At 41.3% G+C, this 23691-nt stretch overlaps 2 protein-coding genes across 4 annotated transcripts in view; one reads left to right on the top strand and one right to left on the bottom strand.

Annotated features, from left to right (window-relative positions):
- Positions 1 to 113: 113 nt before the first annotated feature.
- Positions 114 to 4326, bottom strand: LOC131138339 (neuferricin). The gene is made up of 4 exons (XM_058087171.1): positions 3862 to 4326; positions 3495 to 3635; positions 1687 to 1873; positions 114 to 894 (listed from the first exon to the last, which is right to left on the bottom strand). Exons 1-4 carry the CDS (start codon positions 4106 to 4108, stop codon positions 711 to 713), a joined length of 759 nt encoding a protein of 252 aa, XP_057943154.1. The 5' UTR covers positions 4109 to 4326; the 3' UTR covers positions 114 to 710.
- The window catches only part of zzef1 (zinc finger, ZZ-type with EF hand domain 1), a 45597-nt gene continuing 26118 nt past the window's right edge, over positions 4213 to 23691 (top strand). For 2 of the 3 annotated variants that reach the window (XM_058087169.1, XM_058087168.1), the window contains exons 1-26: positions 4213 to 4772; positions 6379 to 6523; positions 6601 to 6795; positions 6883 to 7066; positions 8277 to 8476; positions 8611 to 8821; positions 8992 to 9108; positions 11925 to 12103; positions 12264 to 12362; positions 13416 to 13507; positions 13591 to 13736; positions 14715 to 14820; positions 16287 to 16505; positions 16900 to 16991; positions 17088 to 17293; positions 17391 to 17524; positions 17586 to 17653; positions 17723 to 17837; positions 18816 to 18981; positions 19889 to 20010; positions 20093 to 20215; positions 21206 to 21375; positions 22331 to 22412; positions 22505 to 22706; positions 22834 to 22961; positions 23027 to 23267. In XM_058087169.1, coding sequence (XP_057943152.1) covers positions 4371 to 4772; positions 6379 to 6523; positions 6601 to 6795; positions 6883 to 7066; positions 8277 to 8476; positions 8611 to 8821; positions 8992 to 9108; positions 11925 to 12103; positions 12264 to 12362; positions 13416 to 13507; positions 13591 to 13736; positions 14715 to 14820; positions 16287 to 16505; positions 16900 to 16991; positions 17088 to 17293; positions 17391 to 17524; positions 17586 to 17653; positions 17723 to 17837; positions 18816 to 18981; positions 19889 to 20010; positions 20093 to 20215; positions 21206 to 21375; positions 22331 to 22412; positions 22505 to 22706; positions 22834 to 22961; positions 23027 to 23267 — 4144 coding nt within the window. In that variant the 5' untranslated portion in view covers positions 4213 to 4370. The other variant, XM_058087170.1, reaches the window with a different exon arrangement.

Genomic DNA, 23691 nt, shown 5'->3' with positions numbered 1-23691 from the left:
TTAATAACCACCGTCACACTTGAGCTGCATCTTGAGCACAAAGCACAAGTTTGTTGAGTCACTTTTGCAGTATACACCCCCCCCCCCCCCCGACCCCCCCCCCCAAAAAATATATTTTTTACTATGCCTCAGCATGTACTATAATTTGCCTTTCATGATGTCATGATTTTTAAAATGTATACATTCCAATCTGGACTTGGCCCCGAGGCCCCTGGTCGGTTATGACGCCAGTCCCCCACGACGACGCCTCCAAGTTATTCCCCTCCGCTTTCTTTCATTTTTCCCCAAGCCTAACAGCTGCACTTTATCGAGATCATGTGACATGTCGGACGGTTTAGGAGATGATGGACAGATATCAACGGCCAAGTGGGGGCGGCCTCTTTAAGAATTGTTCAATTGTACAGATAAATGTGTGGTATTTTTGACCACTGCAACCATTTTTGTACTTTAAATGCAGTTTGTGATTGTCATTGTGACAGACCTAAATCTTGCCTCTGTTAAATCTTTTATGCACATTTATGCACATCGTATCTGTATGCTCAGATATCTAGCCTGTCTCTCCCTCGTGTATCCTTTTAGAAAAAAAAAGGAGTCTTTACATAAAGGTCATGTAAAAAAAAAAAAAACCATGGTTGTAATTCATGGTAAAGATCATGAACCACTTCCCCATTCAGACGTTGCTGCACGACTGTCACGTGAATGTCTTGTTTTTAAGACGCTAATACTTCTACTAAAGAGCACGAGTCGGAATACGTCGGGCAGCCTTCATATTCCTGGAGGTTGGGGTTCTCCTCGGCTGCTGGTGCGTCTTTCACACAGACACATCGGGCCCCGTTAGCGCCTGGAGAAAATAGTTTCCTTGGGACACCATTCCAGCTCCTTTCTACTCCGCCGCTGATGATGGGACAGAATTTTTGGGGGGGAGAAGGTCAATCTCATAAATATGTACGCCTGTTTCTGCTACTGAAACAATAAAATATGCCAACGATAAGTCATAATTAGGTGATTGCCAAGTGTCATGTGACCATGGCTAATGGTAATTAATTAACTTCATTCATTCATTTTCTACCACTTGAAAATTAATCAATGAAGTTAATAACCACAGTTGCAAATGGTAATTGTGATTAATTTGATAACATTTTCAAGTGGTAGAAAATGAATGAATGAAGTTAATAACCACAGTTGCAAATGGTAATTAATTTTGATTAATTTGATTACAAATTAATTCGGGCGTAATTTGATTACAATTGTGACTAAATCAACGGTGGTTATTAACACATGGCTCCAGTGAATAAGGCAGTTTGTATCTCATAATTATCACTTTCTCATGTCAACTTGTCATAATTCTGACTTTATCTCATAATATTGACTTATGTGATAACTATGACTTACCATTGGGAATTTAAAAAAAAAAGTTTCAGTGGCAGCAACGGGCTTCCAGCAACTGCACCGACAATTATCACCGCACAATGTTTATAAACTTGCAGTAGTTGAAATAGCTCAACATGTAATATAACACACTATTTTCTTTTGAATGTTTGTATATTTGGGTAAAAAAATGTAAATTACAATTGGTTATGAGTCATTTTAAGTGCAAATACACAATCCCTACATTAAGTTGATGACAACACTGCAGTCACATCCTCTTAGCAACTTATTTCTACCAGCGCTTTGCTATTTATTTACCTTTTGGTGGAGCACCAGACCCTTCCTCCCCTTGCAGAGCTCCACTCCGAGTTGCAAGCGGGGAAATGACGCATCTCTGCCTCAGACTCGGCTTTGATTCGTCGACCCTCTGTGAGCAACTCTTCGACGTGCAAGAGGATCTCCGTGGGCTCTCCACTTTCAGAGTAGAACCGCCCTGTCACCAAACCTGAAAAATCCACACGAAAACACACAAACATCAGACTTGATATATTACTGTAGGGGTGTTAGTTCATGTCTAAAGGGCTCTAATAATGTTAAATCAGGGGTCTCAAACTCAATTTACTTGGGGGCCACTGGAGCTCGGGTCTGGGCGAGACTGGGCCGCATCAGGTTTTCCAAAAAAAAAAAAAAAAACGCATTTATTAAAAACAAAAAAAATTAAAAAACTTTGCTTTGGCTCCAATTTTCTACAAGAAAATTAAACATTCCACTGTTCTCAAATATCTTACTTTTTATTTTTTTTACACAAAATAAGATGAAAAATAAATAAATCAAGAATAAAGAAAATCAATCAGTAATAAATAAATATAATAATAATAAAATGGAAAATAATAAAAACTTAAGAAACCACATATAGTTGGTGGGCAGACAAATTGTTTTTTTCAGATTAAAATGAACAAAGCATTATTAGAGCCCTGTAGACATGACAAAACACGACTATAGTCACATTTATACTCTTTATTTACAACATATTGCGCAACTGCAGGGTCTTGAGACACATGCTAACTCGCAAACTAGAGAGCTAGCCACCTAAACGGTAGCCCTTCAAATTATTTCCTTTAAACATAAATAGCCAAAAACTTACCACTTCCACACGGATAGGGAGGATAACTATTAACAGTTATTTAACCTTTAACATGAACATTAATTAAACATAATATTTTTTTCTGGGTACATGATACCATACAGCAGGGGTCGGGAACCTTTTTGGCTAAGAGAGCCATGAAGGCCAGATATTTTAAAATGTGTATCTGTGAGAGCCATATACATTTTTTTAAACATTGAATGCAATAAAATGTGTGCATTTTTATGTGAGACCAACAGTTTTAGATATAATGGGCTCTAATTACGTAGACCAGGCACACTACCCCACGCCAAGGGGGTGTGGCCAGCACACTTTCGTGAGCAGCGCAGTGTCTAATAATAAATCTAATACTTGCTGCCATTAATGCAACTTCTGCTGCTGCATAGTTTTGAACCGTATTCAGTACACGTATTTCATTCTTTTGGCCATCTTCATCAGAAGGCTTGGTTCTGCAGCTTTAGCTAGGTGACTATTTGACTAAAGGAGGAACGTTTACATTTACATGTTTTTTTGACATCTCAATGACCGAGGTAGACTACAGCATTACCCAGTAATAATCAAGTTTTGGTGTTTGACCTGGAAAATATCATCAGGAAAGATGGATATGGTCAGCCGTATTGCAGTAGAAAATAGATGGACGGATTAAAATGCATAAGAAAGTTGTTGATTTTGAATATTATTTTTAACAGTGATTTCTGTGATGTTTACTTTAAAATGTTAGCAAAAATACATTTTTATTGTGGTAAGAAATGCTTGAGAGCCAGATAGTGTCATCAAAAGAGCCCTACCTGGCTCCCGAGCCATAGGTTCCCTACCTCTGCCATACAGCATCTATATCAAACTTGCGCGGGCCGCACTAACACTGAACTATGCGTGGCCCGCAGGACACTAGTTTGAGACCCCTGTGTTAAATCATATTTAAAAGTTTGTGAACAGGTTTTGTATGCTGTTAACTATGAAAAATATACCGTATTGTACGTACCTACAGTACGATAGGTCCTCTGATAAAAGGCCAGCCAGTCAAACAAGGCCACGATCTGCAATGGGGACAGACTGGACACATCATCTGTCAAGCCGTCTTCAGTGAAATCTCCGGTGATGAAGGCCAGCGATGAATCTTTTCCTGAAAATACACCAGCATTTCAGGGGGTGATTTTTTTTAAAGTTTTTTTTCCACCATACAGAAAACCTATACCACATTTTCAGTTCAATGTAAGTCCAAATATGCTAGTATGCTAATATGCTAACCCTAACTGGGGGTGTCCAAATGTTTTCCAGTGAGTGAATATAGTCCAGCCTGCTGTACAATATATATAACATTCCATATCATACATTAAATTGGAGTTTACCTGCCATAAAATGATAAGCACCGCCGGGTCCATAGTGCTTGAGGCCATTGTTTACATCAAACACCTGGCCTAATATGGCGAGGTAAACACCCTCGCTTCCTTTCTTTCCGTCGTACAGCGACAACTCCTGGCCGCTCAGGAGCCGCGTCGGTGTTGATTTACTTCTCAAATGTAACCACCACTGGCGAGGAAAAAACATCGCCGCCATAGACGCCGACAATATCGCTACTAATACGTAACCGAGCATGGTACAGGTGTAGGTAGCACCTCTCCGTGTTCGTCTGCATCCATCCCTCCAAATCGTCAGCCGCCTCGCAGGTGCTTCCGTGATCGAAGAAGAAGTCGCGCATGCGCAAAGCCCAGCGACGTTTCAGGCAAGTCGACGTACAGTACGTCAATGCGGTAGTAGTGTAGCTTAGAGAGCCGTGTGTTATCCTCTACAATCGGTCCCAAACTGCCTTTCTGCCGGCAGGAACACATTAATTCGGTGAAGTGTCATCCAAACCGCTATGGGGAACGCAGAGAGCGGCTGCGGAGGAGGCAGCGGCGACGACGAAGACGTAGAAACGGAGAGCCCCGCTCTGGCGGAAGACAGTCCGGCCTCTGCGGCCACAGGCGGCGGAGGAGGCACCGGTCCCGGGAGAGGCGGAAGAGCACCCAAGAATGTCGCCGTGCCCACCGGAGGACCGCCGAGCCCCGGTGTCCTTTTCGAACAAGTAAAACTAAGAGAAGCAGCGGCCCGTATCAGCGACTCGGGAGTCGTCATCCGGGAGTCTGTCCTGGCGGGGAACGAAGGAGTGCTGGTCCGGTGGCTGGAGGAGCGGCTCAACCGAGGGGAAGAGTCCGTCAATGTGGAACAGTTTTGTGAGATGTTGGAGAGCAGAGACGCCCCCAGGGACGAGTGTGAAGAGGTACGGTCTAATGTGGAAGATCCAGAAAATCTAATGAGTTAACGATGAAGCCTGAGGACGTACACTAGCTGGCATTTTAGTAGGCACACCTAAGAGGATCAATATTCACAACATAATTGGCACTTTCTGAGACGTATTTGTTTACCAGCTGAGTAGAAGGTCACCAAACTGCAGTACTAGAGACACTTCCAGGTCAATACAACCCCTGACAATGTCAAACAAAACTCAATTGAGCCTGGCTATTTTACTAAGAGCCATGAACTGCTCTTGTCACTTTTTGCTGATCAGGTTTATTGGTTTGTGTTGTTTGAACTTTGACCTTATTTGTGTAACCAAAGGGCGTGAATGAACGGTCCTACCGGTGAAAGTGTTCTTTAGTCTAAATGGAGCTGGAATGTCACCAAAAAGCTGCACTCGGAACCCGCTCGTGTACCTAGAAAAGCACCGTGTACTTTTTGGAATGATTATTTATACATGAGCTAGAACAGCGGTGGGCAAACTGCGACCCGCGGGCCACATCTGCCTACCCAGCATGCCTTATGAGCGTCTGGAAATGACAGTTTTGAGTTTGAGTTGTTGTTTATCTCTCACATATTAGTAGTAGTTGGCTGTGGATGTGTTGTGTTTTTGTTTTGTCGCACTGTGAGCAAGTAATAATAATAACAATTATTATTATTATCTCCCTCATATTAGTAGTAGTTGACTTGCTGTGGATGTGTGGTGTTTTTGTTTTGTCGCACCGTGAGCAAGTAATAATAATAATAATAATAATAATAATATAATTATAATTATCTCCCTCATATTAGTAGTAGTTGACTTGCTGTGGATGTGTTGTGTTTTTGTTTTGTCGCACCGTGAGCAAGTAATAATAATAATAATAATTATTATTATTATTATTATTATTATCTCCCTCATATTAGTAGTAGTTGACTTGCTGTGGATGTGTTGTGTTTTTGTTTTGTCGCACCGTGAGAAAGTATGTTGTTCTTTAGTAATAATAATAATACATTTTATTTGTATAGCGCTTTTCAGAGTACTCAAAAACACTTTACAGTAGAGAAAAAAATAAAAATAGAATTGAGTAAAAACAGAGTAAACAATGCATTAAAATACAATATCCATACATTCATTAGTTGTCCTTACAAGGGTCGCGGGGGGCCTATCCCAGCTGTCTTCGGGCGAGAGAGGCGGGGTACACCCTGGACTGGTGGCCAGCCAATCACAGGGCACATAGAGACAAACAACCATTCACACTCTCATTCATACCTATGGACAATTTGGAGTCATGGAATGTGGGAGGAAACCAGAGTACCCGGATGAAAACCCACTCATGCACGGGGAGAACATGCAAACTCTACACAGAGATGGCTGAGGGTGGGATTGAATTCCGTTCTCCTAGGTGTGATGTCTGCGCGCTAACCACTCGACCGCCGTGCAGCCTCCATACATTCATTCAGCCATTAAAAACGGATTTAAACAGGTGGGTTTTGAGTTGTTTTTTGAAGGTCGGAAAGTCGGGGCAAAGAGTTCCAGAGAGTTGGGGCAGCGATGGAGTAGGCTCTTTAACCCAATGTGTCTCACCCCTGATTTACCATCTTCGTCTCAGGCCTTTGGACAGTTCGATGCCGAAGGAGACGGGGTGGTGGATGTAGAGAGCATGCTGATCACTCTTAAGAATTCCAACGGAGCTAATCTACGGGGAGAGCTGAGTCATGTAATCAGACAGCTACAGGCGTGCTCCCTGACCCCAGGTATGTGACGACTTGACGCAATTAAACCGAAATGACCTGGACTTCAATATTGTGCTTTTCTCATGCTCATTCCGCAGGTTTTGTTGACATTTTCTCCAAGAGCAAAGACCGCTTAGGCTCGCATGCATTCAAGATCCTGAAATTCTTGCACAGGAATCATATTCCCAGCAGTGCCATCCCTTTCCCTATTTTGGAGGGCTACAACAGTATCTGCACCATGAGGTCTAGCGTCATCCAGGACTTCCTCGAGTTCTTACTGCAAAAGGAAAAAGGTAAAAAAGGGTTTACCACTCGACTTTTTTGTTCCTTAACCCTCAGAAGAAGTCTTACTGTGTCTCATTTTTGTTCTTCTTGTTCAGATCTGGATATTCAGTACAGAGCAGAGCTGGACCGCGACCCGGAAGTGGACAAGGTCAAGGTGGTGACACAGTGCTACAGCTCCATCGAAGCATCATCCAACGTCGCGGATGTTTACAAGATGACAAACGGGGAAACATCGTCGTTCTGGCAGTCGGACGGCAGTGCACGCTCGCACTGGATAAGGCACGGTCATCTTTTCTTAAATATGTGACCATGTGTCTCGTACTTCGGTACGGGACAAAACATAACAAAAAAAAACTATAGGAAAGCAAAAAAAATTGCTATATAAAAAAATTAAAATGTTTTTTTTTTTTTAGGAAAGCAGGAAGTGAACAAATGTAACAGTTACTGATTGTAAAAGTACCAGGTGGAGGGGTAGGATTTAATAAGCTTTGCTTCTTCCTACTCCTTTTGGACATGGTATATATATATATATTTTATATATATATATTTTATAGTCCATTTTCTGGACTATAAGTCACTCCAGAGTATAAGTCGCACAAGGCCAAAAATGCATAATTAGGTAGAAAAAAAACATACATAAGTCACACTGGAGTATAAGTTGCATTTTTTGCAGGTAATTTATTTTAACTACTTGACCAAAACAGACATTACGTCCTCTTGGAAGGCAAGTTCTAACATGAATAAAAGAATAGAGAACAGGCTGAATAGGTGTAAGATATGCTAACACAATGGTTATTCAGCTACACAAAAAATAAACATGAACACAAAAGGTGTCCAGTGTTTATGGAACATGAATATTTTTTTTAATTTATAAGTCGCTCTGGAGTATAAGTCGCAGGAACAGCCAACCTAGGAAAAAAAGTGCCACTTATAGTCCAAAAAATATGGTATATATACCCTATTTTCTGGACTATAAGTCGCTCCGGAGTATAAGTCGCACAAGGCCAAAAAAGCATAATTAGGTAGAAAAAAACATACATAAGTCACACTGGAGTATAAGTCGCATTTTTTGCGGGTCCAACGTTGCGGATGTTTACAAGATGACAAATGGAGAAACATCGTCGTTCTGGCAGTTGGACGGCAGTGCACGCTCGCACTGGATAAGGCACGGGCATCTCCTCTTAAATATGTGACCATGTGTCTCGTACTTCGGTACGGGACAAAACATTTAAAAAAAAAAATAAAAAAAAATAAAAAAAACTTAAACTCTAGGAAAGCAAAAAAAATTGCGATATAAAAAAATAAAATTTAAATTAAAAAAATCATTAAAAAAATTTAGGAAAGCAGGAAGTGAACAAATGTAACAGTTAGTGATTGTAAAAGTACCAGATGGAGGGGTAGGATTTAATAAGCTTTGCTTCTTCCTACTCCTTACCATGTGAAGTCAACCAGTTTTAACCCTGAACCTTGTCTCCGTTTGCCTTCCCAGATTGAAACTGAAACCAGACTTGGTTTTGAGGCGTCTTGCCATCGCTGTGGCGGCCAATGACCACAGCTACATGCCTCAACTGGTCTCGGTCATGGTGGGCAAAAATCGGCATTCCCTGCACAAGATCAGAGATATCCGCATCCCCAGCAACGTGACGGGCTACGTTGCCCTCTTGGAGAACGCCAACATCACACACCCCTGTGAGTCACCACTTCCTGCCATTCGGTTGCAATCATTTTTTATCTTGTTTAGGTGTATGGTGGCCACACAGTATTATTCTATTATTCTTATAATTGATCCGGGCATCTCTCTTTGTGTCTTCCTCAAATCCCAGACATCCAAATCAACATCAAGCGGTGCCTGAGCGATGGATGCGATACACGGATCCATGGTTTGAAGACACTGGGTTATCAGATCACCAAGAATAAAGAGGTGTCCGTCTCGGATGCTTCGGCCATCTGGTACTTGTCTCTCCTCACCTCCTTGGTCACCGCCTCGATGGAGACCAACCCTGCGCTGGCTCAGACTGTACTTCAGAGCACTCAGTAAGACACTGTGGTTTGTCATGGAGGAAGTTAGAATATGCGGCTGGGTGTCGAGCGGAGTACTTCCTTGTCTACACTTTATTAGCTACGCTGTTAGCTTCTGTTCACTACTTAGGAATGCGATCAACTTGGATGTTGAATGCAGCCGTCTGATTGATTGTGTTTCCCAGGAAAGCGTTACAACACATGCCACCATTGTCCCTCACGCCGTCATCCACCGACTTCCCCAAGTTCTTCTCCTTGAACATCCTGGAGGAGGTGGACGCATTTCTCCTGAGGATAGCAGAGTAAGTCCATTGACGCACTCAACGAGAGCTGATATCGGTCAGGGTTGTCGCGATACCAGAATTTCATTTGTTGATGTTTTGCATGATATGTTGAGTTTGAGCACGGTGTCACCTCATTTCACCACTTTCACCTGGTTCATTGTTGGAATGTGCCTACAGTTCCTTGGCGCGATTAGCTTGCCAATACTTTTTTTGTATTTTATATGCCTTAAAGCAGTGGTCCTCAACCTTTTTTACACCACCGACCGGTGGGATTTGGGTCTTTTTTTCACGGACCGGCAATATGTGGCAGAAAAATACAGCAAATATAAAATATCACAACAGGGCTAAAAGCAAATGTTAAGTGCAGGGAAAATATAACCCACCCACTGAATCAGTGGGAGGCCTGAGCTTGTTTTGTTGAGACGAGATGGTCCCATCTAGGTGTGATGGGAGACAGTGAGTCGTTAATAAATTACCATATTTTCTGGACTATAAGGCAAGTTCTAACATTAATTAAGAATAAAAGAACAGGCTGAATAGGTGTAAGATATGCTAACACAATGGTTATTCAGCTACTCAAGTCTTTATGAAACATAAACACTTTTTTCATTTATAAGTTGCTCTGGAGTATAAGTCGCAGGAACAGCCAACCTAGGAAAAAAAGTGCGACTTATAGTCCGGAAAATACGGTATTTAGACGGTAACGATTCTTTTTTCAGTCGATTACCATATTTTCTGGACTATAAGTCGCTCCAGAGTATAAGTCGCACAAGGCCAAAAAAGCATAATTAGGTAGAAAAAAAACATACATAAGTCGCTCTGGAGTATAAGTCGCAGGAACAGCCAACTTAGGAACAAAAGTGCCACTTATAGTCAAAAAATATGGTATATATACCATATTTTCTGGACTATAGGTCGCTCCAGAGTATAAGTCGCACAATGCCAAAAATGCATAATTCCGTAGAAAAAAACATACATAAGTCACACTGAAGTATAAGTCGTATTTTTTGCGGGTAATTTATTTTCCAAACTACTTGACCAAAAACAGACATTACGTCCTCTTGGAAGCCAAGTCTTTGACTTTTGACTTTTTTTCCATTTATAAGTCGCTCTGGAGTATAAGTCGCAGGAACAGCCAACCTAGGAAAAAAAGTGCGACTTATAGTCCGGAAAATACGGTATTTAGACGGTAACGATTCTTTTTTCAGTCGATTACCATATTTTCTGGACTATAAGTCGCTCCAGAGTATAAGTCGCACAAGATGCATAGTTAAGTAGAAAAAAACATACATAAGTCGCACAGGAGTATAAGTCGCATTTTTTGCGGGTAATTTATTTTATGACCAAAACAGACATTACGTCCTCTTGGAAGGCAAGTTCTAACATGAGTAAAAGAATAGAGAACAGGCTGAATAGGTGTAAGATATGCTAACACAATGGTTATTCAGCTACACAAAAAATAAACATGAACACAAAAGGTGTCCAGTGTTTATGGAACATAAACACTTTTTTCATTTATAAGTTGCTCTGGAGTATAAGTCGCAGGAACAGCCAACCTAGGAAAAAAAGTGCGACTTATAGTCCGGAAAATACGGTATTTAGACGGTAACGATTCTTTTTTCAGTCGATTACCATATTTTCTGGACTATAAGTCGCTCCAGAGTATAAGTCGCACAAGGCCAAAAAAGCATAATTAGGTAGAAAAAAAACATACATAAGTCGCTCTGGAGTATAAGTCGCAGGAACAGCCAACTTAGGAACAAAAGTGCCACTTATAGTCAAAAAATATGGTATATATACCATATTTTCTGGACTATAGGTCGCTCCAGAGTATAAGTCGCACAATGCCAAAAATGCATAATTCCGTAGAAAAAAACATACATAAGTCACACTGAAGTATAAGTCGTATTTTTTGCGGGTAATTTATTTTCCAAACTACTTGACCAAAAACAGACATTACGTCCTCTTGGAAGCCAAGTCTTTGACTTTTGACTTTTTTTCCATTTATAAGTCGCTCTGGAGTATAAGTCGCAGGAACAGCCAACCTAGGAAAAAAAGTGCGACTTATAGTCCGGAAAATACGGTATTTAGACGGTAACGATTCTTTTTTCAGTCGATTACCATATTTTCTGGACTATAAGTCGCTCCAGAGTATAAGTCGCACAAGATGCATAGTTAAGTAGAAAAAAACATACATAAGTCGCACAGGAGTATAAGTCGCATTTTTTGCGGGTAATTTATTTTATGACCAAAACAGACATTACGTCCTCTTGGAAGGCAAGTTCTAACATGAGTAAAAGAATAGAGAACAGGCTGAATAGGTGTAAGATATGCTAACACAATGGTTATTCAGCTACACAAAAAATAAACATGAACACAAAAGGTGTCCAGTGTTTATGGAACATAAACATTTTTTTCATTTATAAGTCGCTCTGGAGTATAAGTCGCAGGAACAGCCAACCTAGGAAAAAAAGTGTGACTTATAGTCTGGAAACTACGGTATTTGGACGGTAATGTTTCTTTTTTCATTCGATTACCGTATTTTCTGGACTATAAGTCGCTCTGGAGTATAAGTCGCAGGAACAGCCAACCTAGGAAAAAAAGCGGGACTTATAGTCCGGTAAATGCGGTATTTAATATTTTTGTGCTGCCCAGTAACAAATGCGCCACGGACCGGTACCGGTCCCCGGCCCGGCAGTTGGGGACCCCTGCCTTAAAGGGAATAATGCTTTGTGTTCAGAAAAGCTGACCTGAGACAATTTGATTTTTAATCTAAAAAAAATATATAAAGTATATGATTGACTGCCGATGTTTGTGTCTTTTTACCCGGGAAGCTGCTGCGTGAGTCCTGATGCTGAGCTGACCCTCCTCGCCTTCGCTCTGGCCAGAGGCAGTGTGGCCAAAGTGCTCCAAGCCCTTTCCTGCATCAGCGATCACTTACAGACGGAATACAAGGCCTCCTCCCTCATCGTTTCAATGGCATCCGTCAGGCTACAGCTTCTCTATCGAAACGGTAACGTGTCTTGATGGCCGCTTTGGATGTTCACTGGAACAAATTTAGATCCGTCACTGATCAAGTCATACAATACACACGCAGGAAACGTCAAATGTGGACATATTTATTCATATGATATATGTTTTAATAACCAGCTGAATGATATGTGTCATTGCAGGGAAACCCCTTCAGCTGCACTTACAGGCCTGCGATGTGAAGAGTAAAGAGGAGAAATCAGGACCAGAGAACATGTTTACAGAATCCTCCACTGGAGATGGTGCGTCATGTTGTGAAAAAATGTACTGTCAAATGATTTAGTCAGGGGGTGCACGGTGGTTGAGTGGTTAGCATGCAGGAGACCTGAGTTCAATCCCACCCTCGGCCATCTCATGTTCTCCCCGTGCATGCGTGGGTTTTCTCCGGGTACTCCGGTTTCCTCCCACATTCCAAAACATGCTAGGTTAATTAGCGACTCCAAATTGTCCATAGGTATGAATGTGAGTGTGAATGGTTGTTTGTCTATATGTGCCCTGTGATTGGCTGGCCACCAGTCCAGGGGTGTACCCCGCCTCTCGCCCGAAGACAGCTGGGGTAGGCTCCAGCACCCCCGTGACCCTCGTGAGGATAAGCGGTGTGAATGATTTAGTCAAAATTGTAATCAAATTAATCACAATTAATTCCCATTAATTTCCCAATTAATGCCCATTTTACTGTATTTTATGAACAAAAAAGATAAAGAAGAAGCAAAGCTTATTAAATCCTACCCCTCCATCTGGTACTTTTACAATCAGTAACTGTTACATTTGTTCACTTCCTGCTTTCCATAATTCAGTTTAAGTTTTTTTTGTTTATTTATTATTATTTTTTTTTAAATAATGCAAATACACCATCTCGTTTTTTAAGTCGAACACGAGTTCGAGTTATGAGTTATGCTAGTGAGTGATAAGAAAATCCACTCGCTGTTTCCCTTTTGTATTTCTATTTATTTACCCCACACATACACGCACAATAAAGACTTTGTTGTGTGTTGTTGTTCCGATTGCCCCTGAATGCACCTCGCTGTTGTCCAGTGACAATGAGGAAGTGTTGTTCCGAGGAGGACTAGTGGCATGTTTGTGAGTCAGTGATACATAGACGGTGTTGAAATTGCACTGCTATTGTGTTCAGGTCAGAATAAAGCATGCATTAATATTGTTACAAATGTTACCTTAAGTAATGAAATAAATTAGTTACTGCCCTTAAAGCGCTATTTTTGACAGCCCTAGAAAATATATTTTGCATCATCATGACCAAACCCTGAAGTTCCAACCACACAATTGTTCTTCTGAAGGTTTTCTCACCGAAAGTGGCAAGAAGAAAGCCAGCGTGATCCTGTCTACCGAGGACCACACCAATTTTCAGGTCACTCAAATGAAGATCAATGTGAGTATCCTGATGCTCCTGTTGATGTGGATTTGGTAGCACTCACATAATAGGAAATCTGTTCTCTGTGTTTTTTGGTTAAGGTGCGAAAAGGGGCCATTGGAGCGAAATGTGGCTTGGTGTTTGCCTACAAGGACGAAGAACCGTTTGACGCAGAAAAACACTTCAAGAGGTTCAGCAAGTATGACGCGTGGGACTACCGGGACTACAAAGACTTTGTACAAGACAAGTAAGCTTTTGCTTCAGAACTAATGCTAATTGTTTCAATACTGTGTGCCGTTCGCGGTGGCGTGTCTTTGAGGACAATCAGCCAATCACGAGCTACCAGTGGACTCACCACTAGCTTGTCAACCCACTGGAAATCACAGGATGTCGTTATATACTATAACAGTATAACAACTGTCTGACTCACTGGGTCACCTTGCTACGAACACTAAATTCATCACACAATAACTTAATATTCAAAAGCTTTACTTAATGCTTTGCGTCTCGACAATGCTTTAATTGGAGCTCTGCAATGACGTCAACCTCCCTCTAGGGCAGTGATTTTCAACAAAGTGTGCCGTGAGGAATTATTAAATATCACTTTTTTAATTAACATATATTAATAATTTTCTGCAAATATTATGATTGCCTCGTTCTTCTAATAGACTTAGTGATGCACATGAGAGGTAGTGGTGACATTTTGTAACATTCTTGGTTAAATTAGTATGCGGATCAAAAGGATCTGCTGTGGCGAGTCCGTAATCAGGAAAAAGCTGAAAGAAGCAAATAATGTTGGTTATTGGTCTGCCGCAAAATGTTTCCGACGTAAAAAAACGTGCCGTGGCTCAAAAAAGGTTGAAAAACGCTGCTCTAGGGTCTGAGTTTCTTGTTCCTCTGGCACCCTCTGGTGGACAGAGGCAGCATTGCCTCACCATTCATTCATTTGCTGCTAGGTTGCTGTGTGATGAATTTAATGTTGTTTGTAAGATGACACCGTGAGTCAGACTCAATCATAATTTCTTCTAAATTTAGTGCGCCTTATACAACCGGCATTTACGGTATAAGAGCAGACCGAGCCAGACCAAAAGTCTGGGAACGGAACCGGCACGACACCAGAGGACTACCTATATACATGCTGTGTTAAAGACGTTAGTGTTTATGTCTGGACTGTGGATACCCCCTGAGTGAAAGCTGACACACCATCCTGTCACTTGACCTACAGCTTGAGGATTCCAGCAGTGTCCGAGGATGATCCCATTGGTTGGTTTGAGGTGGAGGAGGACTGGAATGATGTGGAGATCAAGCTGCAGCAGTGTCGTGTCGCAAAGGTACATTCTACGTCAACTCGCACAACTCATTGCCTTGTTTTCTTCGCACACGTCCTTTCACCTTTCACACCCTTACACGTTATGTCCTCAACTAGGTGACTCCATAACACAGTGAAGTGTAACGTCGGCCATCTTTTCTCCCTGAGTGTTGGTGGCAGTCTTGTGATGTCAAACCAACACAACGCAGTATAACCCGACAAATAATTTGAAAAGGAGAACTGAACTACTTAGTGCAGGGGTCTCAAACTCAATTTACCTGGGGGCCACTGGAGCTAGGGTCTGGGCAAGGCTGGGCCGCATCAGGTTTTCAAAAAAAAAAACAAAAAACACATTTATTAAAAACAGAAAAATATACAAACTTTTTCATTGCTTTGGTTCCCATTTTCTACAATAAAAGCTCTGATAAAGCTCTGCACTAAATAAGATGAAAAATAATTAAACAAGAATAAAGAAAATCAATCAATCAGTAATAAATAAATATAATAATAATAATAAAACGGCAAATAATAAACACTTAAGAAACCACATATAGTTGGTGGGTAGACAAATTATTTTTTTCAGATTAAAATGAACAAAGCATTATTAGAGCCCTGTAGACATGACAAAACACGACTATAGTCACATTTATACTCTTTTTATTTACAACATATTACGCAACTGCAGGCTCTTGCGACACATGCTAACTCGCAAACTAGAGAGCTAGCGACCTAAACGGTAGCCTTCAAGTTATTTCCTTTAAACTTAAATAGCCAAAAACTTACCACTTCCACACGGATAGGGGGGATAACTATTAACAGTTATTTAACCTTTAACATGAACATTAATCAAACGTAATAATTTTTTCTGGGTACATGATACCATACAGCATCCATATCAAACTTGTGCGGGCCGCACTGACATTAAACTTTCATATCAAGGCGGGGGCCTCAAACTAGTGTCCTGCGGGCCACATTTGGCCCGTGGGCCGCGTGTTTGAAACCCCTGCCCTAAGAGATATAGGGTGAGGATCTATCACACGTTCATTTCAGACAGTACTGCATCCAATAGTTGAAATACTAGCATTTCAAGAAATGCTGCATATGTTTTAAAGACCAGTGGTTTATTTGGTCTAAAAAAAATGCTGACAATAATATCGCTTAGCATCAATTTACGGGAGAATAAACATTTCAAAACACATCTGCATTGTTTTGTGACTTAGTTAAATAAAAAAAAAAGTTTGTCCAGTCCTATTTTGTCATTTTTTTTATTTATTTTTTTTATTTGGGCAAATATATGAAACATTACAGTACATTTCTTACCTCAATCAAAATATAACTTTTGCTGTGCCTAATCTGGGTTGTTTGTTTGTTTGATTGTTTGATTTTACTTTAAAAGACAATGTTTTGTAGACCCGATCACCTCGTCTTTTGACAACCCCAGCACGGTATGGTTTTCACTCTTGACTCGTGTCTCTGTTCTGGTTTCAGTTTCTGATGGTAAAGTTCCTGTGCACCAGGCAGGACACCGCTGAGCGCCTCGGTGTGCAGTCTCTCAGCTTCAGCGGCTACTCCTGCGTTGAAACCGAGAAGCTGGGGGACCTTGACGACCTCAGCTCTGAGAGAGAGCACAGCAAACACGATGCAGTCACTGGCCTTTGTCTTCTGAACAAAACCTTGTTCTTCATTCAACAGCTTACGCAGGATTTGGTAATTATATTATATTATATTATATTATATTATATTATATTATATTATATTATATTATATTATATTATATTATATTATATCATATCATATCATATCATATCATATCATATCATATCATATCATATCATATCATATCATATCATATCATATCATATCATATCATATCATATCATATCATATCATATCATATCATATCATATTATATTATATTATATTATATTATATTATATCATATTATATTATATATCATGGAAGATGATGCATTTTGATGTGGTTTTAAGCATGTGAACTAAGACAAAAACAGTAAAATGTACTTTAAAACCAAGGGGGGCCCCTACAAATCTTGGGGCCAAAGGTTTGTGCCATTTAGATTTTTGGACTCTTTTTCCGACAGGATACCTCTCACTTAAAGTTAAAGTATCTTCTGGACTTCACTGGGCTTAACCTGGATCTCTTCTGGAGCTTCTACAGTAAACTGATGGTGATGTGAGTATTGTTGATCTTTTTTAGTTTTATTGTACGTGCATTGCTACAGTATGGGGTGGGTCTCTCACTGCAAATGTGCGTTTGGCTTTCCATCAGTGAGGGAGAAGAGGTGTCGAGGAGTCGAATCCATCTCCTCCAGTTACTGCAGAACTGTTTCCCCATGCTGCCCAGCCCTTTGCCACCTCGGCCCGCCGAGGCCAGCGGAGCATCGGTTGACCCGGCGGCAGACGGAGCGTCCGCATCCGAGCCTGTCACTGATTCTGTCAGGGCCGTTCAGGAGCTTTACTCTCACCTCTGCCACAGTATGAACCATAGACCTATCATCCATGGACACCAATAAGTAGATTCATGGGGGGTAAAAAATGGAGATTAGCGGTAACATGTCAACACTTGTTTCAGTCGTGAATGAGCCTGAGGGGGAGACATTAGTGGAAAAAGCCTTACGCAAGGAGGCCGTGACGGCCATTCTTATTGGAGCGGCCGTCTTCTTCCCCGATAAGCACATCAGGCGGGACAGACTCTTCAACATGATGGTATGTTTACATATTTCTGCATGAAATCGACTTTTGTGTACAGGATGTCGTTTTCTTGCAGAAAAATATCACAGAAGATCAGCTGCCGTCAATCAAAGTGACGTTTGAGTCACTGTGTAATTACTTCAGGTATGTCTGCTACAAGGATGCCAGCACATGGCACCCTCACGTATGACGTGCACGTGTTTCTACATTTAGTGACCAGGATCCGAGTGGCCTTCTGCTCCTCCCGCCTAAAGGCGCCCACGCAGACTTCGACATCCACCCAAGTCTGGCAGTAATGGAGACGCTGCTGCAGGTGGCAACACGAGAGGTGAGATCACTGGCACATTATGACGTGTTGCGGTTGTGGTGAGGTCACGGCAAGTCCTGCAAGTATAGCTAGTAAAGCTCTCAATTTAGCGGCCGATCTATGTTCCCACGGATGGCGGATACAGGTGGCTGAAATGAGTTTCCTCCATAGGGTAGCTGGACTCACCCTAAGACAGGGGTCTCAAACTCAATTTACTTGGGGGCCACTGGAGCTTGGGTCTGGGCGAGACTGGGCTGCATCAGGTTTTCCAAAAAAAAAAAAAAAAAAACGTATTTATTAAAAACAGAAAAATGAATAAACTTTGCTTTGGTTTCGATTTTCTACAAGAAAAGCTGTGATAAAACATTCCACTGTTCTCAAATATCTTACTTTTTATTTTTCTACACAAAATAAGATGAAAAACAAATCAAGAATAAAGAAAATCAATCAGTAATAAATAAATATAATAATAATAATAATAATAAAACGGCAAATAATAAAAACTTAAGAAACCACATATAGTTGGTGGGTAGACAAATTATTTTTTTCAGATTAAAATGAACAAAGCATTATTAGAGCCCTGTAGACATGACAAAACACGACTATAGTCACATTTATACTCTTTTTATTTACAACATATTGCGCAACTGCAGGGTCTTGAGACACATGCTAACTCGCAAACTAGAGAGCTAGCGACCTAAACGGTAGCCGTCAAGTTATTTCCTTTAAACTTAAATAGCCTAAAACTTACCACTTCCACACGGATAGGGAGGATAACTATTAACAGTTATTTAACCTTTAACATGAACATTAATCAAACGTAATAATTTTTTCTGGGTACATGATACCATACAGCATCCATATCAAACTTGCGCGGGGCCGCACTAACATTAAACTTTCATATCAAGGCGGGGGCCACATTTGGATGGATGGATGGATGGTATTGTAAAGAAGGTGAGTTGTTGCATTCTACCTTTTTTTTTTTTTTTAAATCTCCAGTGTGAAGTTATGATGGTGGATGAGAGCGGTGGATCCAGTAGAACAGTGATGCTGTCCTTGTTCTGGGCTCTGCAAGGTAGCCTCCTCTCTTGGTGCTACCTCCAACTCAAAGGAACCACCTCCACCGCTGCTACCATGGAGCTGGCCAGAGACATGCTATTACAATGTGAGACATATTGCCTTTGCTTCTTTTTTATTTATTTATTTATTCGGGCAAATATATGAAACATTACAGTGCATTTATTATTTACATTTGTATTCAGCTCTCTGATGACAAGCCCAAAAGGAGTAGGCTGAAGCAAAAGCTTATATAAATGCCTACCCCTTTTTGCAAGATATAATCATGTTCATGCCACTGTCTTGTTTTTCCATTATTATTATCATTGTAATATTATTATTGTTATTATCATTTTCATTCATTCATTCATTCATTTTCTACCGCTGGAGGGGTGCTGGAGCCTATCCTGTCTTTGATGTGCCCTGTGATTGGCCGGCCAATCACAGGGCACATATAGACAAACAACCATTCACACTCACATTCATACCTATGGACAATTTGGAGTCGCTAATTAACCTAGCATGTTTTTGGAATGTGGGAGGAAACCGGAGTACCCGGAGAAAACCCACGCATGCACGGGGAGAACATGCAAACTCCACACAGAGATGCCCGAGGCCTGCGTGCTAACCACTCGACCGCCGTGCCGCCCTTATCATTATCATTATTATCATTATTGTTGTGATTTTTATCATTATTACCATCATTATAATGATCATTAATATTACTATTTCCATCATTATAGTTAACAATTTTTGGATTTTTTAAAATATTATTATTTAATTTTACAGACTTAATTGATTCTGAAATCCACAGTATTTGTGCTTTTATTGTCAATTTATTAGTGTAACATTTACATATCATTTTCTGGATTGCATGTGTCTAATCTTCAATTGATAGACGATCCATCCTACTTTCTTGCTGCAGACACATTTATAAACAGTACAGCACAAAATAGGATCAAATAAAAAATAACAGTAACATCTCCAATGTTGTTTTCATCCTGCTGTCTTCACAGATGTGAACCTGTTCTTGACCAGTATTAAAGGCATCCTCGGTTCCCTGCTGGAGAAATACACCGGCACCGAGATCACCAACAAACTAGGCGACTCCATCTTTGCCACGGTCTTCAGACAGCTGGTAATTCTCTCGCTTGTACAACCGTATTTGAGTCGACGACGACAACGATGATGAATGAATGAATGAACATTTGCTCCGGTAGCTGGTTTTCCTCCTGGAACTTTGCTCTTTGGACATTCCTCACTGTCTGCTGCTCAAGAGCTTCTCGTCTCTGATTGAACTCCTCAAAAGTCTCTCCAGTAGCACGGGAAACATCTTTTCAAAGGTAAGTCTCTTATATGATAATGTTATCATATTAGTTACATATTATCAGAAGATAAATTCCAAAAACATGCTAGGTTAATTAGCGACTCCAAATTGTCCATAGGTATGAATGTGAGTGTGAATGGTGGTTTGTCTATATGTGCCCTGTGATTGGCTGTGATTACTTGGGGGCCACTGGAGTTAGGGTCTGGGTGAGACTGGGCCACATCAGGTTTTCCAAAAAAAAAACCCAAAAAACGCACTTTTTCAGTGCTTTGGTTCCGATTTTCTACAATAAAAGCTCTGATAAAACATTCCACTGTTCTCTAATATCTTAATTTTTATTTTTCTGCACAAAATAAGATGAAAAATAAACAAATCAAGAATAGAGAAAATCGATCAATCATTAATAAATAAATATAATAATAATAATAATAATAAAACAGCAAATAATAAAAACTTAAGAAACCACATATAGTTGGTGGGTAGACAAATTATTTTTTTCAGATTAAAATGAACAAAGCATTATTAGAGCCCTGTAGACATGACAAAACACGACTATAGTCACATTTATACTCTTTTTATTTACAACATATTGCGCAACTGCAGGGTCTTGAGACACATGCTAACTCGCAAACTAGAGAGCTAGCGACCTAAACGGTAGCCGTCAAGTTATTTCCTTTAAACTTAAATAGCCTAAAACTTACCACTTCCACACGAATAGGGAAGATAACTATTAACAGTTATTTAACCTTTAACATGAACATTAATCAAACGTAATCATTTTTTCTGGGTACATGATACCATACAGCATCCATATCAAACTTGCGCGGGCCGCACTAACATTAAACTTTCATATCAAGGCGGGGGCCTCAAACTCGTGTCCTGCGGGCCACATTTGGCCCGCGGGCCGCGTGTTTGAGACCCCTGGTTTAGACTGTACCTTTAAGATAATAGCTTTAGTGGGATTTTCCTACATCTATAAATAATTTCCTTCACATGCCACCATTAGGACGACCAAGAGAGCTGGCACCAGCCCCAGCAGCCTGTGGTGCTCAGGACCTGGACCATGGAGTCCTCCCATAACTATGAAGACAGCCGCCATGAGACCAGCATCTTCGCCTGCCCCGGTGCGACCTGCTTTGAAGTCGAGTTCGATGAACGCTGCGAGACGGAGAAGAGGTGAGATTGAATGGCATCCTAACGACAATTTTACATTTTTATGTCGTTCATTCGCCATTCTTAGAATATTCCAGCAGCAATCCGATTACATAGGAGTACTGTACATCACAAACTGTAGTCCTAACAAGCAGGGGGGTCACCAAACACTTTTTGCCCCCTGGAAAACTTTAGTCACAATGATAACAAAAATTTACTTCAAAAAAAATAACTAACTACATTGAATTTCATGTAAACATGTAGCGATTCTGGAAATTATGGGCCATAATCACGTATGGCACGGTGTTCGAGTGGTTAGCGCGCAGGCCTCACAGCTAGGAGACCAGGGTTCAATTCCACCCTCGGCCATCTCTGTGTGGAGTTTGCATGTTCTCCCCGTGCATGCGTGGGTTTTCTCCGGGTACTCCGGTTTCCTCCCACATTCCAAAAACATGCTAGGTTAATTGTGAGTGTGAATGGTTTGTCTATATGTGCCCTGTGATTGGCTGGCCACCAGTCCAGGGTGTACCCCGCCTCTCGCCCGAAGACAGCTGGGATAGGCTCCAGCACCCCCGCGACCCTCGTGAGGAAAAGCGGTAGAAAATGAATGAATGAATGAATGAAAGTGTATTGAATACGGGCGGCACGGTGGTCGAGTGGTTAGCGCGGGTGGTTCAATTCCACCCTCGGCCATCATCTATGTTCTCCCCGTGCATGCGTGGGTTTTCTCCGGGTACTCCGGTTTCCTCCCACATTCCAAAAACATGCTAGGTTAATTAGCCACTCCAAATTGTCCATAGGTATGAATGTGAGTGTGAATGGTTGTTTGTCTATATGTGCCCTGTGATTGGCTGGCCACCAGTCCAGGGTGTAGACAGCTGGGATAGGCTCCAGCACCCCCGGGACCCTCGCGAGGAAAAGGCGGTAGAAAATGAATGAATGAATGTATTGAATACCTGTTCCCATTTCCAATTCCTAGGTATGACTACCTGGAATTCACTGACTCCAGGGGTGGGAAGTTTCGCTACGACATGAAGGTTGGAACCGAGAAATGGCCAAAGGTGAGAATTAGCCATCCAGCCACAGGATGCCTCCATATTTCACACCTTCAGCACCTTTCACCTTTCACCTTGCTTCTCTCTGCTTTCTTTAGAAGGTAACGTTTGACACGGGCCCCCAGCTCCAGTTCCTGTTCCACTCTGACAGCAGCAATAACGAGTGGGGTTACAAGTTTACCGTGACAGCTATGGGTCTGCCCGACATCACCATTTCGTGGATGTCTGACCTACAGCTGCTCGTGGCTCGCTTAATGGGGCGTCTTGCCTCCAGAACGCTGGCGCTCAAATCGCCTCATGGTGAGATTGTGCCTTATTATTATGTTGTCTAAGTCCATGGTTCATATTCATCCTACATAATATGTAATATTTGGCAGTAACGTGATTGCTATGTCATTGTCTGCTGTCTGTACTATAATTTATGCAGAGGTACGTTCTGTGAAAGAGCTTCCACCTTGGAAAGTGTCCCATGTTCAGTCTTCACCTCTGTGGAAACCCATTCTCCGACATGGCTTGTGTGAATCAAGGGACACGGGTCAGAACAAATCAGTTCAGGTATGTCATGTTTCCACCTCATGCTACAAAACCAGCCTCTTACACTGTTTTTGTGTACGTCTTAGATCAACACATATAAACCTGATGACGTAATGAGGTTCCTGGAGAACTTTGCCCGATGGAACCCTTCCCAAGAGACGACAGACACCGGAACGGAGCTGTTGAGAATCCTTGTGCAGTGCTGCAGAAAACAGGCAGTGAGGACTGAGGTCGCCACGGGGTCGATGACGGACCATGCGGTGAATGCCATTTGGGCGGCCATGGTGTACCATACACCCGCCCTCGTCCATGCCTTGAATACCTACGGTAATGCTTACTTAATATCAGCGCTAATAGCATGGAGGTGGGAAGCGACTTGAGAAAAATTAAGAATAACTGCTCAACCAAACATTGGCGTGAACAGTCGTTTGGTGTTGGTGGGTGGGTAAATGCTGCTGATGCGTTCAGGTCAGAACAAAGTTACCAAAGAGACGCTTTGTGACTGTCTGGGGATAGTAAGCTATGCTTCTGTCTGCCGTCATAACAGAGGTGTAGTACGTACCCTAATTCAGGAATTAAATTAATGAAATAAATGAGTTACCAGCACTATTTTTGACATTTATCATCACACGTACACTTCTTAGATCAATGTCATGACTGATCCACGTTATATGTAATGGTAATGGTAATGGTTTAATTTTATTTGAACATGCATCAGATTACAATTGAATGCATCCCATAATCAGTTCCC

This window comes from Doryrhamphus excisus, chromosome 11 (assembly GCF_030265055.1).
Source record: "Doryrhamphus excisus isolate RoL2022-K1 chromosome 11, RoL_Dexc_1.0, whole genome shotgun sequence".
In the NCBI taxonomy this organism is placed as follows: domain Eukaryota; kingdom Metazoa; phylum Chordata; class Actinopteri; order Syngnathiformes; family Syngnathidae; genus Doryrhamphus; species Doryrhamphus excisus.
Note: the sequence above shows the minus strand (reverse complement) of the source record. Positions and strands in the feature narration are given on the sequence as shown.